Source organism: Betta splendens, chromosome 7 (genome assembly GCF_900634795.4).
Source record: "Betta splendens chromosome 7, fBetSpl5.4, whole genome shotgun sequence".
NCBI lineage: Eukaryota > Metazoa > Chordata > Actinopteri > Anabantiformes > Osphronemidae > Betta > Betta splendens.
Genome location: NC_040887.2, coordinates 13,523,131 through 13,543,112, shown reverse-complemented (window position 1 = coordinate 13,543,112; position 19,982 = coordinate 13,523,131). Strand labels below are relative to the sequence as shown.

At 45.1% G+C, this 19,982-nt stretch overlaps 4 protein-coding genes across 4 annotated transcripts; 1 reads left to right on the top strand and 3 right to left on the bottom strand.

Moving 5' to 3' along the window:
- Positions 1–3,986, bottom strand: slc35c2 (solute carrier family 35 member C2). Its single transcript, XM_029156105.3, has 9 exons — positions 3,853–3,986; positions 3,149–3,299; positions 2,723–2,786; positions 2,566–2,638; positions 2,199–2,367; positions 1,968–2,051; positions 1,385–1,560; positions 1,105–1,234; positions 1–928 (listed from the first exon to the last, which is right to left on the bottom strand). The coding sequence occupies exons 1-9, from the start codon at positions 3,961–3,963 to the stop codon at positions 795–797; spliced, it is 1,092 nt and encodes a 363-aa protein (XP_029011938.1). The 5' UTR covers positions 3,964–3,986; the 3' UTR covers positions 1–794.
- Positions 3,987–5,027: 1,041 nt separating this feature from the next.
- Positions 5,028–5,742, top strand: taf13 (TATA-box binding protein associated factor 13). Its single transcript, XM_029156109.3, has 2 exons — positions 5,028–5,170; positions 5,250–5,742. The coding sequence occupies exon 2, from the start codon at positions 5,251–5,253 to the stop codon at positions 5,623–5,625; it is 375 nt and encodes a 124-aa protein (XP_029011942.1). The 5' UTR covers positions 5,028–5,170; position 5,250; the 3' UTR covers positions 5,626–5,742.
- A 604-nt stretch (positions 5,743–6,346) lies between these two features.
- Positions 6,347–8,815, bottom strand: LOC114858636 (troponin C, skeletal muscle-like). The gene is made up of 6 exons (XM_029156108.3): positions 8,675–8,815; positions 7,848–7,899; positions 7,491–7,634; positions 7,211–7,325; positions 6,964–7,100; positions 6,347–6,852 (listed from the first exon to the last, which is right to left on the bottom strand). The coding sequence occupies exons 1-6, from the start codon at positions 8,675–8,677 to the stop codon at positions 6,821–6,823; spliced, it is 483 nt and encodes a 160-aa protein (XP_029011941.1). The 5' UTR covers positions 8,678–8,815; the 3' UTR covers positions 6,347–6,820.
- Positions 8,816–10,057: 1,242 nt separating this feature from the next.
- On the bottom strand, positions 10,058–13,932 carry LOC114858635 (troponin C, skeletal muscle). The gene is made up of 6 exons (XM_029156107.3): positions 13,813–13,932; positions 12,752–12,806; positions 12,166–12,309; positions 11,931–12,045; positions 11,531–11,667; positions 10,058–10,483 (listed from the first exon to the last, which is right to left on the bottom strand). Exons 1-6 carry the CDS (start codon positions 13,813–13,815, stop codon positions 10,452–10,454), a joined length of 486 nt encoding a protein of 161 aa, XP_029011940.1. The 5' UTR covers positions 13,816–13,932; the 3' UTR covers positions 10,058–10,451.
- Positions 13,933–19,982: the final 6,050 nt, after the last annotated feature.

Sequence of the window (19,982 nt, the reverse complement as noted above, 5' to 3'; positions counted from 1 at the left end):
CAAACTTATAAACATTTATTTGATTCATTTTCACTTTATTTCTCAATTTAACGTAACTTTTGCTGCATTTTAGACAAAGAAATAAAAAGGGACATTCACCAAGTTTTTCAGCTCCAAGCGACAGATAAAATGACTTTTTAAAACAGTCTTCTTTAGCCTTGTAACATTAACAAGGCACATTAAGGTAAGATAATTACTTTTAGATGCAATTGTGTCCTTGAGAGCTTAGGTTGACTTTGAACCAGATGTTGTGGAAAGTTCTTTATTTTAAATGACTACACTCAGTTTAAGGACAATTATTTCCTCTTAGTTAAAACCAATTTGATGTAAAATAAGCCAAAATCTGATTTATTATATTTCATGGTATGTTAGCATTAATAAATTAGCCCACAAACAAAACAAGCAAAAAAAATCAAAACTGTGAATCTGACAAACCAATATCGGTGTCATATTCACCTGTTTTAGCAGAAGTTAAACTTCATGAAATCATCTTCCTGGACATCAGGCAAAAATCTCTTTAAATCTCTTTAAAAACCGCTAACCGCTCTTCCTCTTTAAATCAAACTCTGTTGACACTTGTACGTAGAGGCTACATTTTTGGAAGCTCCCTGAAGGTAAAACATCACAACTTGTACAGCTGATACAGAGGCACTGATCTGTCCTGATGACATAATGACAAGAAATAAAATAAAGGAGAAGCTGCTCCATCTTGTTGCGCTAGTTCAAACCATCCGATAGAGGAGGTAAGGTATCAAGGAATGAATAGTGTAGACATTGACCTAGAACCTGTAATGTCAGTGTAGGAAGATTTCTTGTTCCTCGTCTTCATCAGCAGCTGAGTTCTCTCCTTCGTCTTCATTTAGATGCAGTAAAGGCTTTTCTAGCTCAGGGCCTTTACGGCTGAGCTGCCTTAACGATGGTCCCTTATCTGATAGAAAACAGATCAACACTATCAGCACTATTGAAATACTTCAAAAACAAAACATGTGCATTTTGCACATTATTAGATCGAGGTTTCTCAGAAGCACTGGGTGCGAAAATATACATATGTTGTTTTTCACTGCTATTTCCGATACATATCCATCAAAACAAACGACCACTTACTTCTGGAATAATATGTCTTTAGTCCCACGTGTAACGAAATGCCACACAGACACACAGCGAACCCCAGCCAGTTAAGCAAACTCATTCTGTCCTCCATTACATATGCTGCCAACAGCAGAATACACACCTCCTACAAGGTAAAAAAGGAGAGTTAAAGGAGCAAAAGAAAAGCGTTTCAAACAATGATATAACAGTAATGCTAATATCAGAGATGACTACAGTTCTCTGATTCTCCTGCTCTTAGTTTTAAGCTTATTCAAACACCAACTTTGAATAGTACCTTAAATATCCCTGATATGGATAAAGTCAGGCTAGAAGTTCTGGAAACCAGCAGAAACTCTGAGAATCCCAAACTAAATGCCAGTAAGCCCCCGATGCTCAGCGTGAGTAGTGTGTAGAGGGAAGTCGAAAGCTCTGTCGCTCTAAATAGCTTCTCTGACATACTGAGGCTCAGCCCTGAAGAGAGAGAGAGGAAGGAAGTCAGAGATTGGGCAGCACAGGACACATGAAACAAGATCAATAAAATGAAAGAGAGTGATTAGGCAGTAAGAATGTAGATTTAATTAAATTATTTTATTCAATTCAACTCTCTTCAGATCTCTTAAACCTTGCGACATAAAACATAGGGTATTTTTGTTGTCTTCATAAAAGACTTGATTAAATCAAGATTCATATCAAGTCATCAGAATAATTTTTCTCATACACCCAAAGCAAAAAAAAAAGAAAAGAACAGCAGAAGGTGGTGTATTCTTTAATTCTGCGCTCTACTAAATTCCCACTCTCAAATAATGAGTGTAGACATCAGTGAGGTGTAAAGGATAAAAGGCAGAGTATTACAAACACACATTAAGTCTAGATCTCACCTTCATTATACAGGAAGAGTGGAAAGAGCCCAAGGAACATCAGAGGCTGGAGGTGGTACATGGTGTCTATTGGGTTCTGAAGGCCTGCAGGAAAATAGAACAGGAAAAAAATATATATAAACATGGGGCCATAATCATCCCTGGGCATGTTAAACACTTTGCCTCAACTGGGAATTAAAGCATGTATTTTTCAGGCGTTTTGCATTTTTAAAAGTCTAAAATGTCACAAACCCAGCTCTGCTTTCTGCATGAGCACTTGAGTGAGAGTCCAGCGGATCCCCCCTAAGAAGGACGCCAGCAACACCATGATGAAGCCCTCTAAGTTGAACTGGGTAGACTCGAATGTAAACATGAACAGACCACTTGAGATGAGCAGGACCACCAGGATCAGGAATGGGTTCTAAAACAAAGAAACAGAAGATAGATCCTACACCCTTAGATGAATGAATACTTAACTAAAGCCTTCTTTTTGTCATTAGTGTATTATAAAAAAGGAGGATCATAAGTAAGCAGTAGTAAAATACCAACACAACACTGTGACGTCATAGCTACAGCGCTATCTATGGCTGACACAATAAATAATGAAAGAGAGACTCACTGGCTCTTCTAGTTTGAAAACCAGGGAGAAAAAGAGGATAAAGAGCACCGCTGAGGACTTGGTCATGGTGTACCTGTAACATCACAAAAAACATCCTGCTAATTAGACAGAACAACACTGGGCACATGCGATTTAAGAAGATGAGGTTCACACTTACAGGCTAATGGTGATGAAGAGAAAGCTCCAGTTGGAAAGTCCAATATCCAGAGCTGTTGCAAAGGCTGCGTACGACAAACAGAATACATGTGAGCACTACTGTTAATTGTGAATTACAGTATTAGTTGACCTAAGAATGTAATTGTTTCAGTGCTTTAAGCTGAGGAGCTAAACAAAATGAATAATTTACTGTGTGGATAATCATCCAAAGTCAAAGAAAGCAGAAAACAGGTTTTAAATATAATCAGCTGTAAGATATAATGCTAATCTATTCAATTAAAATGGTTAACATCTTTATTGGCTGCAAGCTACAATTATCAGCTGTGAGGTAATATAAATGTGGACATAGGTCAAAGTATGCTTCGCTGAAACTCCAGTCAGCCAGTGATGATAAGAGGTCACTGCCTTTTCTTCTGTGCAGTCTTACCTGTGGGAGCCACTTTACGGAGGTAATCTCTCCAACTCAAAATGACTCTGGGTTTCCCTGTCCAGCGCTGCAAGGCCCGTCGGGTCAGGGCCGACAGGCAAAAGTTGATGGCCAGATGAACTAATGTCATGAAGAGGGGATAGTGGAAATCCTGAGACAAACAGACAGGATAGTTAGGACGCTCAAAGTGTAAATTACCACATATTTAAGGGTAACCGGCAGCATAATGTCCGCAACTCAGTAGGAGAGAAATCTGAAAAAGAGTATTAAAGCTACGGGAACGAGGTCCAAGAAGTAAATAAAATCATGTTTAATTTTCCACCATGGCTCCGTATATTTAACGGGTGTGTTCATATTTATATAGGTTAATGCACATGCAGATTTGAGAAAACAGGTTGCATCTGGTCTAAGTGAGCGTCTGATGACACAGGATGTCTCAAAAGATATTGATTTGAGATTTGACACTAGAGATTTGGCATGAAGAAAGAAAGCAGCTGGTAAATGTGGGTTAATAACACGGCAATGAAACAGTGTACGAGTATATTACAGTATATTAAGAATCATTGTCTGGTGTAAAAAATGTAACACTTTAATGAAAATTTTATTGGAGTAGAAGTAATAAATACCTCACTTACTCTGGTACCTCAATCTGTTTAGTGCTTAAAGCAGTCGTGTTGACTAGAGGAACCGTTGAACGGACTTACCTTCATGAGCCATTTGTTGTAGAAGGTGATGCCTATGGAGAAGACATAGTAGAAGAGAACTAATCCAACGGTGCGAAGCGCCCGGCACATGAACTGGACCGGCCACGCCATGGAGAGATGCCCGGACCCGAAGCTACTGCAGAGAGAAGGTCATCTCCACACTCAGCCTGCCCCTCGTCCTCTCACCCATAGCGGACTGTTACACGAGGACACACCGTGGAGCTGGGGAGACACCGGACCGGGTGAGTCGCTGTTAGAATAGCTAAATAAGTTTGACCGTCACCGTGAGCTAGCGGTTGAACACGTCAGCTGTCAGGTTAGCCGCTAATCCACTGCTAACCTAGCTATCGTCACGCACAGTCAACTAGATAACTAGTTTCTACATAGGAGCTGAGCTTATTTGCCAACACCAGCTGTTTGCTAACACACTCACCGGGTAGTTTGTGCTAACATCAGCTCCGTACTCACCACGGGCTTGTCTGGCTAAGTTTGACAGATCCGTTGGGTGAACTAGCGCATTAGCTGCCATTAGCCGGCTACATGTACGTAAACTGTTGATATCGGTTAATTGGCGAAGTGTATGCAAATAGTGAGGTTTTCTTAGAGAGCAGAGTGGAGACCGTTGACTTTCAACATCATCGCTCTACTTCTGCAACTGGTGCCCGCCTGTTACGTGTGCCTTTCCTGTGACGATACGCACATATCGAATTACGTCGAGTCGATTACTCAGTATTAGCTTAGTTGATGATCAGTCACGTGCAAGTCACGCGCACGAAGATGCAATGAGTTCCTATAACTTCCACGATCTATTCAGCGATTCTGGATCCACAAAAGCCACAATGACTGAGTGTGATTTGATAAACGTCTGACTTTTCTGACTCGTTGCACTTTATTGGACAAAATCTACCGAAAATGTAATGTAAAATTTATGTAAAATGCGATGCAAAATTGTAAATTTAAATTTAAATGAATACAATTGAATTCAAATTAAATTTGATTTACCTCGTCTCCAAACAGCACAGCACTTGTCAAGAGTAAGTTCAACATCAGGCGCAATATGATATGTAGAATAACCGAGGGAAATTGATTACCTTACACGGATGAGAAGAAAATGCAAACTTTGCGGTGTTGGTAGTAATAACAACGCTCTCCTTTGTTGGGATAAACACTGCAGTACTAGAAGCGACCACCAGGGGCAGTGTTTCCTGTAGAGAGGACTTTATTCTGCCCACCGATCTCTTCCTCAGTCAACGAAGCCAGAGCGGATGTCAACATAAACGACAGATCGCGGCATTGTAACTTCACGCTAACCTGCGAGGTGAGGCTTATTTGTCGTTAAATACATTGACTATTTTGCTCCGGCTTGTTGCATTTTGTGACCTACGCCATTTTTGCAGAATGGCGGACGAGGAGGACGAAACTGGCTTCGACGACGAGCTGGAGGACGCCTCCAGCGGAGTGGACGTCGGCCACGGCAAGCGGAAGAGGCTCTTCTCCAAGGAGCTCCGCTGCATGATGTATGGGTTTGGAGACGACCAGAATCCGTACACCGAGTCCGTGGATATCCTGGAGGATCTGGTGATCGAGTTTATTACCGAAATGACCCACAAAGCCATGTCTATCGGACGCCAAGGCCGCGTCCAGGTGGAGGACATCGTTTTCCTTATACGCAAGGACCCCAGGAAGTTTGCCAGAGTCAAAGACCTACTGACCATGAACGAGGAGCTGAAGAGAGCCCGAAAAGCCTTCGACGAAGCCAATTATGGGTCCTAATGTCTTATTGGGGCGCTTTTTATTTGTAATACTTTAGATTTTTATCTCACTTGTCGTTATTAGTGGAGCGGGTATCGTGCTATTTGGCACTGTATAAATAAAGTAACTAGTACAAGACACGGAGGTCTCTTTCAACAATGAATGAAGAAAACTGCTACCCATGTTTAATAGTCGTTAATTGACGTGTGCATGAGGAATGGAATTTTACCTTTCTACTTTTTGTGCAGCGTCTGAATTTGATACCTTTTTAGATGTTGCTTTTTATATAGTCAGTGATGGTTTTTCATAGCATGCACAAATAACAGTTCTCAAAAACACAGCAACACAATTTTTTTTAATCCACGTCTTCACATTAGACGTGGATCTGGACAACTGACACTTTTTGTGTCTAAATAATGTAATTAAATTTTTAGGTTTAAGCAGCACGTAACCAGATCGCATAGCCTCAAAATGACCATTGTGACATTTGCAGACTTTGAGTGTCTTTTCTCACATTTAGTAAATTTGATTTTAAATTTGAAACCTAGAGTTACTTTTAACTTCAGGTTTAAAAAAGTTATGTTTAAATTTGAGTCTGAATGTTCTGCACAAATTCAGGCCATAACGACAACACTAGCTGTTGTTTAAACAAAATGGACAAAAAAAAGAAACAAACATTTTATTAATATTCCTCAAAACAAAATTTTTACACAGACCTTAAATATGACAGACCAACTACAAGTGAGTAAGTTAGTTCATTTATTCTTCCCAAGCAAATAACTTCTTTGTACAGTGAAGTAGTTGAATTGGTCTAAGCAGCAGGTAACAGGCTGCCAATCTATCTAGACTATATCTAGATTAGAGCTTTACCAGCATAGGGGGGGTCACTGATGACATGTCACGCCATGCATACTGCAAAAGCTGTGTGCAGTGGAACTCCACGTTGCACCCGTGCCATCCTGCCACCTGTTACAGTGTCAGCGCAGCATCGACTGGCTGTCTGAATACAAATCCCAGCCAGCGACCCCCACCGGGTGCTCTAGCTGTCTGTTGAGGATGACTATAAGGATGGAGAAGAAGAGAGGCAGCGAACCAGGTGGACAGGGGAGGGGAGGAGGTGCAGGTGGAGGAGTGAGGAGTAGTTTGAGTGGGGGATTCATGTGTGTTCATGGGAGTTCACAGGGGGGAGGAGGAATGTCCATGAGTCTTTCCGGTTTTACTGCACATTCTCCATCATCTTGAGGAATTCTGGAAAATAAAGATAGGTTATGTCATTATTGGCCTAATAGCGACGCCCTAAGATTTTAATTATAACACTAAACCAAGTGAAAATGTCAGTCATCGTCATCAAGAATGTACCGTCAAAGTCCAGCATGCCGTCGTTGTTTTTGTCTCCATCCTTCATCAGCTCATCGATCTCATCCTCTGAGATGGACTCGCCGGTGCTGCGGATGATGAGGGCGAACTCCTCTCTGTCGATGTAGCCGTCACCATTCCTGCGCAAAGGACAGCAGTGTGTGGGACTCACGAGAACCCGAGAACAAATAAACCAAGTCTTCAAATCGTAAACAGATTGTGTTTGCTGTCAACAACAGCGTGTGCGTACTTGTCGAACACACGGAAGCATTCTGCCAGCTCCTCCTCGCTCTTGCCGGCCTCGTCCTCCTTTAGCAGCCTCACCATCATGACCAAGAACTCCTCGAAGTCGATGCTACCGCTACCTGAGAAGTACACGCCACTTAAGTGATTCATAATTGTCGCGCAGAGCGGCTGGTTCGTCTTTGCGCACAACTGTAATTCTTTATTCGCTGTGCGTAAAGCTTAATTTGCGCGCAGGGGTTCTGGTCGACTGTGTGTCGGATTCGGACAGAATCACGGGTGCTCACCGTCCTCGTCGACTTCCTCGATGATCTCAGCCAACTCCTCTCTTGTCGGGTTCTGGCCCAGCATCCTCATCACGGTACCCAACTCCTTGGTGCTGATATCACCGCCACCGTCGGTGTCGAACATGTCAAAGGCGGCCTTGAACTCTGGAGAAATAACAGGTAAACAGCGTTTTTAACACATTTTTTCGCTATAGTCCATTCTGCATTAAAATGTTTATTCTGAAAATGGCAAAAAGTAATATGTTGGAACGTCTGATTCAACGTTCTATTTCGAGGGCGTGATAGCTGGAAGCAACCATCGCCCGTGGTTACAAAAGTAATCTATTACATTACCAGCATTACATTACTAAGACTCACCAGCCAACATCTCCTCGCTCAGGTAGGAGCGGGCCTCTTGTTGCGCGTCAGTCTGGAAGAAAACGAAGGCCACGCTGTGACTTCATCTTTCATTTACATCCGTTATTCCATTTCTCATATTTCATATTCATATTTCATTTTTTATTTTTCCATTTTTCTTTCCATTCCATAATTCACTAAATCTTCCCATTATGGCTACAGTAGCACTTTTCAAGACCTCCAATAATTCATTAAAAAAAGCATTTAAAAACTGCTGTCGACACAAATTTAAAATCTTACCATGGGAGGATAAAAGTGCCATTACGCACAGCAGATATTTTGTCTAGTTTTTGTTGAAACATGTTTTCATGCGTCATGTGAGATCTGGGTCTGGTGGCTGCGTGCCAAGAGCATTCTTGAGCTTGCTGAAAATTAGCCCGGCTATTTCAGGATCAACACATTAGACTGTCTGTATATGGCCTGAGGACATCCAATGCCGGGGAATGTGTCGCCTAAGCAGCATTCGCACTTTAACATCTGACACCTATTCCGTTACCCAAGTTTAATTTTGTGCAAACATGCGAGGGTCAAAATAACTGAATGAAATAATTACAATTGCCCCATATGTATGTGTAATCATAAGTTTATTTAATGCAATAAAAGATGCTTAAATGTGTGATCTGTAAAGTAGGTAAGTAGAATAGCATCTAAGCGTAAACGGAAGGAAACATGCAGTTTTATGCATTTACTGCTATATTATTCTGTCTCTAAAAAAACAATTTTCAAATTGTTGATTGACTAACCAAGTTGTCATACTCCAACAGCTCATTTGCACTAATTGGTCTTACCATGTTTGCGGATTAGCTTTTCCCCCCCAAATATCCAAGGATAAAAGAAAAGCCCAAAGGAGTGGTCAATCCGTGTGCACCCCAACAGAGAGACTAGACGTCAAGTCAAGGTTCAGACACACTTTAAACGGGGCAGCCAGGTCCCGCCCCCTGCTTCTCACAGGCCTCCAGATTTAGTATCCTGAACTTTTAGGGTTCTGGGGCCACGGCAAGCCAATCACACTTTGGGAAGGAACGCTCCTGTTTCTTGTTTTCAAGTTGCAAGTTTAACAGTGTAAATGAGTTAAAGGGGGAGTTTTTAGCAATTCTGGAGTCCAGGGAGGTTTATGGGAAAGAGTGGAGATGAAGAATGAAAGTCAAAAGGTTCGGAGAGAATGCAAACATGCACAGAAGAAGTAGTTAAAGTAGTCAGTAGAAGTGAGTTAGAAGGAGCAGTAGATGTTATCAGAGGTGTGCTCTCAAAAAAGAATTAATGTAATTGTTGTTATAAACAATTTCATACTGCATCAGCTTTGATCAGTAGCCTCTTAAAATAATTCAACTGAAGCATGACTAAAATGTAAGAAATGATATGATTGATAAGGAACGATAAACTACAGATGGTGCAGTTTGCTGGGCTTTGTAAAGGGAACAAGCAGCCGGTGATTTTGGAGGTTTGGGGTTTTGCGATGATGGTGCTGCAATCTGGGTGTGCAACCCAAAACCAGCACAGAAATGTTGCGGGGATGGAGTCCAATCGCAGCCACCTCTCCACCCTCCAGTCCCTCCACCCCTGTAGCTGTGCCTTAAATAGCAGCAGATTTAAGGGGATGTGAGGCCGGCGGCCATACGTCTCGGGCTCACGTCGCCTGATCAACGCAACCCGCTGCTCCTTAAATGGAGGCCGGATCCTGGAGGGAGGGTCCAGGGTGAGAGGCAGGAGAGGTGGACAGGGTGCGGAGAAGCAGAGAAGCCACCAGCACAGGGGGAGGGATGTTGCTCTTGAGAAGGGTATATACACAGACAGAGACCTGCATTTTCCAGAGGGAGAATCTGGGCCTGCGATCATCTGACTGAGTTCTGTCTGGAGACGGCTGCATGAGGACGCCTGAGCCTTCTAACAGATCCATTAGAAGAACAAATGAGTGGAGATCAGTTTGAAATCTAGAATTTATAGGTTCCTAAGATAAAGTTTGCTCGCTTTAAAGAAGAAGGGAGGTTGTAAAGTGCAGAATGGCAACTCTTTTCAAACAGGAAGACGAGACCAGTTAATGCGCGTAAAGGGAGGATGTATGTGTGTGTGCGTGGGTGTGTGAGGGCGTGCGCGGCCTCACCTGTGATCGTAACACACGTTAGACAGGTCAGGCATGCGTGGCACAAGAATCAGCGGAGATTAACAGCGAGTGGAAGGAGAAAGTCGATTTATTCAGAAACCACAGAACAGGGCGGAGGAGAGATTGGAAGGGGGGGGGGGGGCATAGTTAGCTGGTGTAGCATTTCTGAAGAAACAGCAGGTGCCAAGGGGACAGCTGGGGGGCCAGGTCGCGAGTGGCAGGGGGAATGCTCCTTCGTCTTAAAAGGTTTGAACGGATATTTATAGATATCCTCAAAAAGCTGCATGCGAGACCATGACAGAGAGTGGAGGGGGGGGCGAGGTGTCCATTTTAAGGTCTCGGAAGCGACATCATAACCATAGTTGTGGGGGAGGTGTAGACGTTAGTGTTTGCTCTTTGCAGATCTCCCGCGGCTTTGTTTTCTCTCTGAGGAAGGGTCACCAAGGAATGTCGTGCTGGCGTCGTTACTGGACGTTCTCCATCATCTTCAGGAACTCTGGACAGATAAATGATGTCAGTCATTACCCGGCCCTTAACTCATCCATCAGACTAACAATAGACTAGAATCATATCCTTGGAGGCTCCAAAGTCACTTATTTTCATTAACACACATTTCTTTTAACTGTGACCTGCTTCTCATGTTCTTTCACTGGAGGCTGGGATCACATTGACTGAACAGTTGCTGGTTCAGCTCCCTGGATTTGCAGGGTTACAACCAGCCTGAGCGGTTTGACTCTCATAAGAACTATAGTACAGTACTCTGGTGTCCTTGAGCAAGGCTCATTTAACACTACAAGTAATGTGACAATGGAGCTGATTTCATAATTTTACCTTTGCACACCACCACCTAAAATTTGAATAATAAAGTATTCAAGGTATTTGGACAAAGTGACATAATTGTAGAAATAAGCTGATTAGTATTATACTATTATAAACTATTCACTCTCATTGCCATCAAAGGTTCTACATTTGCTTTTACAGTGGGGTTAAGGTCGTTCATGTACAATAAAGCGGCGTCGCCCTGTACACCCACAAATCACTACTACTTCTACAATTAACACCAATGTCTCCTACAAATATCATGTCGAGACCTTTGATCTGCTTTGTCCCAACACCTCTGATCCCCTGAAAGGGAAGGTTCTCTGCTCAAATTGCCTGCAATTATTCCTGAACATGAAATGCCCTTTGTGAATATCTTTGTGAATCCTCTTGAAAGGTCTCTTTAATTCAACCACTACTTGCTAATCTGAACTTAAAGTAGATCGCTGATGAATAACAGTAGGTCACTTCAGTTTATACATAACTTCATATAACAGGCTGCTGATTCTACAGTAGTTTCACACTGAATGAAAGATTTGATAATTTATTTTTACCTCATGTCGAAAAGAGAACTTCTGATAAATATTCAGGTATTTTTACAGCTGTTTTCGCCATTAAAAATGAAAGTTCCAGATTAAAGATGCAGTCACCTCAATCCATTAGCTCAGTCCCATAACAAACTACATCCAAGGCTACGTGCTACATGCTACATGTTTAATCTTACCATCAAAATCAACCTTTCCGTCTTTGTTTAAGTCCGACTCAACAAACATCTCATCAATATCCTCCTCTGTGACCGGTTCTCCTGTCAGGTGGAGGATTTCCCCAAACTCCTCTCGGTCGATGAAACCATCTCCGTTCCTGTGAATAAAAGGGTTATTACTTTTATTAACTAACCTTTTCGCGCTAACAATCAATCAGCTTTTTAATTTCCTTTCAAATTTGGGACAATTCCACTACATCTTGATCTTGGGCCTTAAATTCTCTTGAGATCTCAAATCTAATGGTTTATAAATCACAACTACAGGAAATGATATTTTAACCATCAGCACTGTTCTGTTATAAGCTTTTCACTTCAGCCTCATCACACACTAACGTGTTGGTGGGAGCAGTGAAGGTCATACTTGTCGAATATACGGAAGCATTCTGAGAGCTCTTCTTCACTCTTTCCAGCCTGGTCCTCCTTTAGCTGCTTCACCATCATGACAAGGAACTCCTCGAAGTCAATGGTGCCGCTGCCTGAGGGCAGAGTCAACAGGTGCATTAAACAGTAATCTGATTGTGTGTGAGGCGTGAAAGTGGAAATGGAGCCACGGATCTCAGCACAATAAACGTGTCTGGATTCCACCTTGCTCTCACCATCCTCATCCACCTCCTCAATAATGGCATCCAACTCCTCCCTCGACGGGTTCTGGCCCAGCATCCTCATCACGGTACCCAGCTCCTTGGTGCTGATGTCACCGCCACCGTCGGTGTCGAACATGTCAAAGGCGGCCTTGAATTCTGCACAGGAGCAGTTTCTGGATCTTAGGGTCAAACTTTTTTTTTTACATTACATTATAAGCTGCAAACGGAACAAAAATCCATTTGCTAGAGGAATGTTAAAAACATGTCATTTCCCATTTTTCTCTTCCCCGTTTGTTCCCATTTTAGCACCAGATGCAATTGGTCGTTGCAGCCTGAAAAGGTTAGTAGAAAAATCAGTGGCAGACCTTACTAAGTGCAATCCACTTTACATGTGCAGTATAAAAGCATATTGATAGAAGAAAGGAACAATTTAATGGTGTCAGCGAGTTTGATAATCACAGCGGAGGCATTTTTAAAGGTACTTATCGGATTTCGAACATTATAAAGCACCTGTAGCAAAGCGCTATTAGCTAGAGAGGTGCAATAATCACACTAATTGAAAGAGCAATGGGTTTTGTAACGAAGGAGGAGGTCTGACCTGCAATCATCTCCTCTGTCAGGAAGGAGCGGGCATCGCTTTGGGCGTCAGTGGGCTTAAGAGCAGAGGATGAATCAAGGTGGGAAAGGGGAACGATGCAGGTGAAAGGACAGAGAGAGAGAGAAAGGTTTTGTTACTGGTCTGAAAGCGTCTCTAAACCTTCATTAGCTCCAGAACACTCACACCCTCACACAGTGACCCGTTTCCTGAGCATCCCAGCATCTACAGGCCTCTGTGCCAGCGAGAGAACTAAAAGAGGAGTGTAAAGCCAAAGGCCCAACATCACCGATGAGGTGACAGCCAACGACTGGAAATAGCCTGATGTCAGGTAAGAAGTCATGTTTAATCCCCCACCAGCTGTCTGCACTGGTTCTGGATGCTTCTTAAAGGGGAAGGCCTCTCGAAGCCAAGCGTTTCTCACCGTATAGTGAATATTTAGTGAGCGTTTTATATAGAATCACCACCAACACCAGTTCATGAGACAAGAGCAAGGCATTGGCCTCTAATGCTTTCACAGGACGCGGTTCCTCTGTAGTTCAGGAGGTTCGTAAAACAGTAGTCCTTGTTCTGCTCTGACATTAATGCCGTGAGATATGGGAGGCCACACAAACCCCGTCAACGCTTCGCTCTAGAGCTATTTAAGTTGAGGTGACCCAGGGAGAGGATTTGGGAGGGATTTTCTCAAGGTGAACGCCCCGATTTAGGACAGTCGGGCGGCGCGTCTTCTCACTTTACTCTACTATGTGCTGTCTATCTTTAGTATCGCGCCCTCCAATCGGAACAACAGCCCAGTCACAGAGTGATAGAAACAAAAGCAGTTGAACTGTACAGACGCGGGAGGTTCCCAACAGCAGAGAAACTCACTGCCTGTTTGCGTGATGAACAACACAAGCAGCCAAACGACAAACTCAATCCATTAAAACCAGAAGGAGACTCCATCGGCCCATCCAGATGTGCTGCAGATGAGGCGACGTCGCGACATAAACTCCATCTTGGCCTCATCCCTTACCAGTGTCCAAACAGAAGCAGATCCACACCACGGTCGGTTTGTGGGCTCTTACCATGTTGGCGGGTCGAGCCGGACAGACACCAGTAAGAACCCCAGGCGCTGGCGAACGAAGGGCCTCCTCCTACACACAGATCGGCGCTGCTCCTTCATAAGTACCCTCTGGTCCCGGGAGACTTTTCCTCAAATTCACCAGGATTGGGCCATGCGCCTTCTCCTCAGACGCCAGCCAGCCAATCAGAAGCAGCCTCAGCTCCAGCTCCGTTTGAAGGCGCCGATGGACGTCCCCTTGTGCGCCGCGGGCCGATCCCCCATATTTAGAGAACAGACAAGCGCAGAGGCGTTTATTGAAAAAAAAGGAAGCACGGGGCAGCTGGGGGTTATTTCGGCGGGGGATCAGTGGGACATCTCAGTGGAGATGGATGCTTGATTTGACGTACTGCAGCCGGGCTCACGCCCAGATTAACGCCGCTGCAGCCACGGAGCCGCCGCATCTTTCGCTGACCTGCATGCTCTCGCTCACGACATCAGTAACTTCAGAGGCTACAAACGGCCACAGCTGTACTGCATCTTTGTCCATTCTCACAAAAGCAGGGCTGATGACGTCCACGTTTCCGGAGAGAGGTCCTTTCTTTCATAGTGGATGCAAACATTTTGTCACCATATACGTATCGGTGTGTGTTGCGTTGAGCTCCAGGTGTTCTTCACATTCTTCCCCACCTGACTACACCCGGGAACGCACACGTCTCTAATGATCTTCATGGAATTTGAAGCAGCGAGACTCGAAGTAGAATAGAATAGAAGTCTATTTACGCCCAGAGTTTGTCCCACAGGGACGGAAACAGGAGCAGCGGCTGCTCGGCTAATAGGCCTATTACCTCGAGACCCAGCAGCATTCAAATGCTCAAAGATGACTCAAAAATGGACAGAAGCGAATCTGGACACTTGATCAGGTTCTGTATTTTCCAGGTCTGGTCGTGTGGTCAACAGGGTTTTGTGTTGCCTGGATATCTGGCTGTTGCTTGGAGATTAGCGGCCCGCTGGCGTTGCTAGAAAGCACATGGGATTGATTGGAGGCGCTGCAACGAGGGGGCGCCGCTGAAATGGCAGCTTTTCATCAAGCTCGGAATTAAAAAATGAATGCCGCACATTCGCCATCTCAAGGCTGGATACGCACTTCATTAGTACAAGTGCCCTGTGTTACAGCTTTATTCCCCCTTTCTCTGCGTTGTGCGCCTGCTGCTGAGTAAACAACAAATGAGACACGAGACATTGAGTTTTCCCAAGCTCCGAGGATGAATGTCCACTAATAGGAGGCCTGAGGCAGAAGAACTGGGTTCTCCACAGGTTTGGTTCTCCTCCATCCATCGGTCCACTCTGTTCCTCCATCTCTTGAAGAAGAAGCCCTCCTCCTCTCGTCACCCTGCGCGGTTTGATCCTCGCCGTCTCCTCTTTCCCCTGTTTCCTTCCTCCACCCCGCTCACTCGTCACCCCCCCCCCCCCCCCCCCCCCCCCCCCCCCCCCCCCTCCATGCCGTTCGATGTATGTCACCCCCTCCGCTTGGTGCCTGTTTGGAGCGTGACTGACAGCACCAGCTGAAGCCCTTTGTAGCTCGCGGTTTTTCTGGGGGCTCTTTCCTCCTGGCGGCTGAAACCAAAGCGCGTGGAAGCACAAAATGTTTGCAGAAGAACAGTAAACCCGGAGGATGCTCGTTCGATCTTTTTGCCATTTTCTACTTTCCCCGCGTCTTCTTCTTCTCTTTCCCCCCATCTTCTATTCCTGAACGGTCCCTGGAGCAGCAGCTGAGCCCTCTGCACAAACAGGGCCCTATAAAAAGCAGGCGGTATGTCATCACTCCTCCGTTGTCTCTTCACTGTTCCTCGCTCCCGTTCCTCATGTGCTGCTCCCCTTCACTTTGCAATGACAATGTTCTAAACAAAGGCTTAAACGCCTCCACCCCCGCCCTTGGGAAACTTATACCCAGCAATAAAAATATTGAAGTTGGGTGTTTTTTATATATAAGTGAAGGACACAAATTCACTCTTTGGACAGGCCACTTAAGGACACGGGTCTGTCCACTTCAATTAACGTAATGTTTCATGCTGCCTGGCACAAAACGTGCTCCAGACCCTCATAACTCCGAGTGTTTGCGACCGCGGAGACGCACGACTTCACAGGGCAACGCAGCTGGACGGAACCGAACCGAGCCGCGCGTACCGGCGCAGCTGGAACCCGCCCAGTTCCTTTTTTTCACAGCGCTGACCAGCACGTCTGTGTCTGATTCTTTTCTCATCTCTGGTGAACGGACTGATACTCTGTCTGTTTCTCGCGGGAGCCGCGCTTTGCTTTAAGAATCCGATGCATGACCCGATGCAGCTTCCACCTACTCCATACTCTGAGAATACAACACTTAAAATAATTTACTTGCACCGTAACACTCATGTTTAAAATACTACATACTAAATCTATAGTCTATATTCACGTGTGACTATATCGCGGTTAAACTTGCTTGCTTTTGACACCAGGGGTCAGTACGTCACTTTGAACTACTCTTCAAAATATAACTGTAACGTCTTTTAAATGTGCATTTATTATATTATTGGCGATGTTAAGACACACTGTTGACGATTGGATCCGGTGGCTTCAATAACATGAGCTGGGCTAAGTGCCATAACGGCAATTAAATAAAACTCATTATAAGAGTTAAAATCCTACCAAAGAGGCTCGGGATGCGCATCGGCCGCTGGTAGCAAACAGGGAGCTGCTGTGCACCAAATAAAGTGAATCAATAAAGACAATGTAAGGCGAAATACACGCAAATCATGTAAAACATGTCATTAATTAAAGTGAGCCAATACCCAGAGAAACCACCAAAACAACCAGTCTGATTGCCTTCAAACAAGGAATAGCACTGCTAATAATGATAATAATTATTGAAGTATTCATGAACAGGGCATCCAAACCACTCCGTGCTTCTAAATCACATATCGCACAGGTGCGTAAAGGCGCCGCTTAGTGCTACGTCTGTTATCGTTGCTTATTATCGCAGATTACAGTGAAAACAGGTAGAGTTCTGTGCGTGCACGGCGCGTGAGAGGGGGGTGGCAGGTCAGATCGTGGAGGGACGCAGGATGCGGAGCAGTCGGGCGCGCAACGTATCTGGGCGCAGAACGCTGGCTAAAATGCCGAGTGAACCTTTAACGAGGAGCACGGAGGCGCACAGCCTCATGGAGCAGTGCCGCTGGTCCAGCGAGGAGAACCGCACCGAGCCGCGCGTGCCGGCGCAGCTGGAACCCGCCCAGTGCCTTTTCCTGTCCATGCTGCCAGACGGGCACGCGGTCACGGCGCTGACCTGCACGTTTGTGTCGGTGACGCTTTTCTCCCTTCTGGTCAACGGACTGACGCTGTTCGGTCTCCGCCGCTCGGAGGATCTCTCCTGGGAGCCGCGCTTCGCCTTCCTCAGGAATCTGATTTGGAGCGACCTGATGCAGACGGCCAACTTCGGTCCGGCCGTCACCTACTCGCTGCTCCAACGCCGAACGATGGCGTTCAGCGCTTGGTGCAGGGTGCAGTACTTCTTTGGGACCGTCAGCATTTTCTCCAGCCTCGTCACCATCACCTGCATGGCCCTGGAGCGCTACCTGTACGTGTGCCACGCGCTCAGCTACTTGGTGATTCTAACGCGGCCGCGTCTGCGCCTGGTCATCAGCTTCATTTGGATCTACTCCGTCTCGGTCGGTACCGCCGGTATGATTTTGCTGCCCACGGTCAACGGCCAAACTTCTGACCCGTTCACCCAGGGGCTGCTCTGCGAGCCGGACACCGTGGAGCAGCACCTGGGCTTCCCACGCGCCTCCGCTGTTTTTCGGAAAGCCGTGGGCTCCTTCACGCTGCTGCTGTGCCTGTGCGTTTACGTGTTCTCCTACTTGAGGATGTACCGCGCCGCGCGCAACGCGGTGGTGCCGTTCAACGCGGTCAACACCACGGCGCGCAAGACCGTGATGTTCTACTGCGGCATGCTCCTCATCCAGCTGCTGCCGCTGCTGCTGAAGGTCGCCACCGACGTCCTGTGGGAGGTCGAGGGCACCGTGACGCTCGCGTCGCCGCCGCACCGGAGCGAGGGCGCGCGCCGAGCGGAGGCGAGCGGCGACGAGGCGGAGAAGGCGGCCGTTTTGCACATGTCCCTGCTCGTGCTGCTCACGGTGCCACCGTGCATCAACCCGCTGGTGTACGGGCTGAGGAACGCGGAGATGAGGCGCGCGCTGCCCCACGTGTTCTGGAGGAGGAACGCGGCAGTGCGCGCGGCGGAGGTCGACGGCGACGCGGTGCGTCCAGACCGAGCTCAGGGGAGGTAGCGGAGCGACACCTCGGTCTTTTACCAGATGTCACGACTCAGGTGACTGCGAAGATTACGGTTGGCTGAAAACACCAAAGTTTAACCATTCTAACAGACAGTAGGAGCGTCTGCAACCAGCGGAAATGGAGCCGATGAACTAAACTGCGCTACTTCACAATGATGCCGTTATTAGACTGTTTTTTTATATTTTCGTTAATAATTGTCTTAATATGTCGTCTGTATTCTAATGTACTTTGGTGCCTCAGGCCGCTCTGTGACTAACAGACGGAGTCTCTACTGAGAGTCTGAGCGTCTCTGCTGGTGCGTCATATTCTTGAACTTTATTTTCTGTGGTCTAAGCAAAAACATGGTGATGCAAAAAACACAATGGTCGATGTCAGTATGATTTTTCACTTTTCATTAAAAGATGCTTTTGATGTTTGGAGAGTTGTGTATTTATATTATATATTGTTGACTAAAACTTGAAATATGTAAGAATTTATATCCTCGATTGTTACTCATTAACATCAGTTATAAGTATTATTGTATTTTGACATGTGTTGGGTTTTATTAAATGGTTCTTGTGAATTAGTGACACAAAGGTCTGACATTTATAAATGATTTTAAATTATACAGGGTAAAAGAAAAACTTGGAACAGGAACTTTTGAGGTGTGAGGTTTTAGAAATTTATAATGTGGATTGTTGTTTCTTAAAGGGCAAGTTGTGGTTCAATTACTGTCAATAAAATATTTTATTGTTGCATATATTCTATATTTATTTGTTCCGTTATTAAAGTTCCTGTTTTTTTGTGTCACCCTTATATGAACTAAAGGTGAATCAGTACCAATGTGAAGGCTCCACCCCCCCCCCCCCCCCCCCCCCCCCTTATCAGTTTAGAGCATTGTAGAGGATGGATGAGCGGAGAGCGCCTCAGAGAGCGCAGGAAGCTCAACAGGTTTGACATTTATTGACCTTTTTTTTACCAATACATACAAAAGAATCCTTGTCTGTTATTTTTACCTGCTGCAGAAAAACGTTTCATTCTCGCTTTACTTTGCCCCACCTGAATGAACTCTCGCAATTCAATTTCATCCATTTCCAAGAACGCAGAGCTTCCTGTTGCTCTAAAGGCATTCGGTGCAGCTGGTGAGGTCAAGTGCATGTGATGCTTGTTACAAAAACAATCAGCTGAATTGGATCTTTTTAGCATTGTGACTTTAGATGCCCACTGAGATCTCTCTGTGATTCCCTCTTGCTTTAGAATCAGCTTTAAAGACCAGTCGCAGACCTTTTGTTGCTCTTTATCGACTTACAGCGGTGACACAATGCTCTGCTAATTTCTAAGAACAAACCGATGATTAACACTCATTAAGTCCATGAAAAGGTTGCACTGAGGAGGGTTTTAAGTCATCAAGTGTAAACCTGAAGTATGCTTTGAACCGGAATTTGAAAAAAAAAAAAATTTTTACTATAGTAAATTTGCTACAACCCTTGAGTTCATGTGTGTGCACACACATCTATTAAAGTATGACTTACTGCTACTGTGAGATGCTTTTACATTCCAATCGCTGCAGAATGCAAACAACCCAAACAGGTTTGGTGCTGTTCCTGTAAGTCGGCGTGTGTGGTTCCCCTCTGGCCGGATGAAATGCAGAAGCTGATTTTGTCCTTCAGCTACAACTACACAACCACAGTTGTACTGTACTACAACCACCTTTTATGCCCACCACACATTTTGTCTCATACAGGTTCACTGGTTGTGTGTTGCTTGTTCGATCAGGCGTATTTGCAACATGAAGACACAAAATGCCAAAATAAACTAAGTGACCAATTAAAGGGCACAATAAGGAGAATGAGGAAGTTAACTCAGTTATGACCGGTGAAGGCT

Excerpts from the sequence above, each read along its gene's own strand:
- taf13 (XM_029156109.3), top strand. The coding sequence starts at position 5,251 with ATGGCGGACGAGGAGGACGAAACTGGCTTCGACGACGAGCTGGAGGAC.
- LOC114858636 (XM_029156108.3), bottom strand. Across the intron at positions 7,326-7,490 it reads CGAGGAAGTCGACGAGGACG|GTAGCGGTAGCATCGACTTC; the intron begins GTGAGCACCCGT and ends TGTACTTCTCAG. Across the intron at positions 6,853-6,963 it reads CGGCATGCTGGACTTTGACG|AATTCCTCAAGATGATGGAG; the intron begins GTACATTCTTGA and ends TTTATTTTCCAG.
- LOC114858635 (XM_029156107.3), bottom strand. Across the intron at positions 12,046-12,165 it reads TGAGGAGGTGGATGAGGATG|GCAGCGGCACCATTGACTTC; the intron begins GTGAGAGCAAGG and ends CTCTGCCCTCAG. Across the intron at positions 11,668-11,930 it reads TGCTTCCGTATATTCGACAA|GAACGGAGATGGTTTCATCG; the intron begins GTATGACCTTCA and ends TTTTATTCACAG.
- slc35c2 (XM_029156105.3), bottom strand. The coding sequence starts at position 3,963 with ATGGCGTGGCCGGTCCAGTTCATGTGCCGGGCGCTTCGCACCGTTGGA. Across the intron at positions 2,368-2,565 it reads TTTTCAAACTAGAAGAGCCA|AACCCATTCCTGATCCTGGT; the intron begins GTGAGTCTCTCT and ends TCTTTGTTTTAG. Across the intron at positions 1,235-1,384 it reads CCATATCAGGGATATTTAAG|GAGGTGTGTATTCTGCTGTT; the intron begins GTACTATTCAAA and ends TTTACCTTGTAG.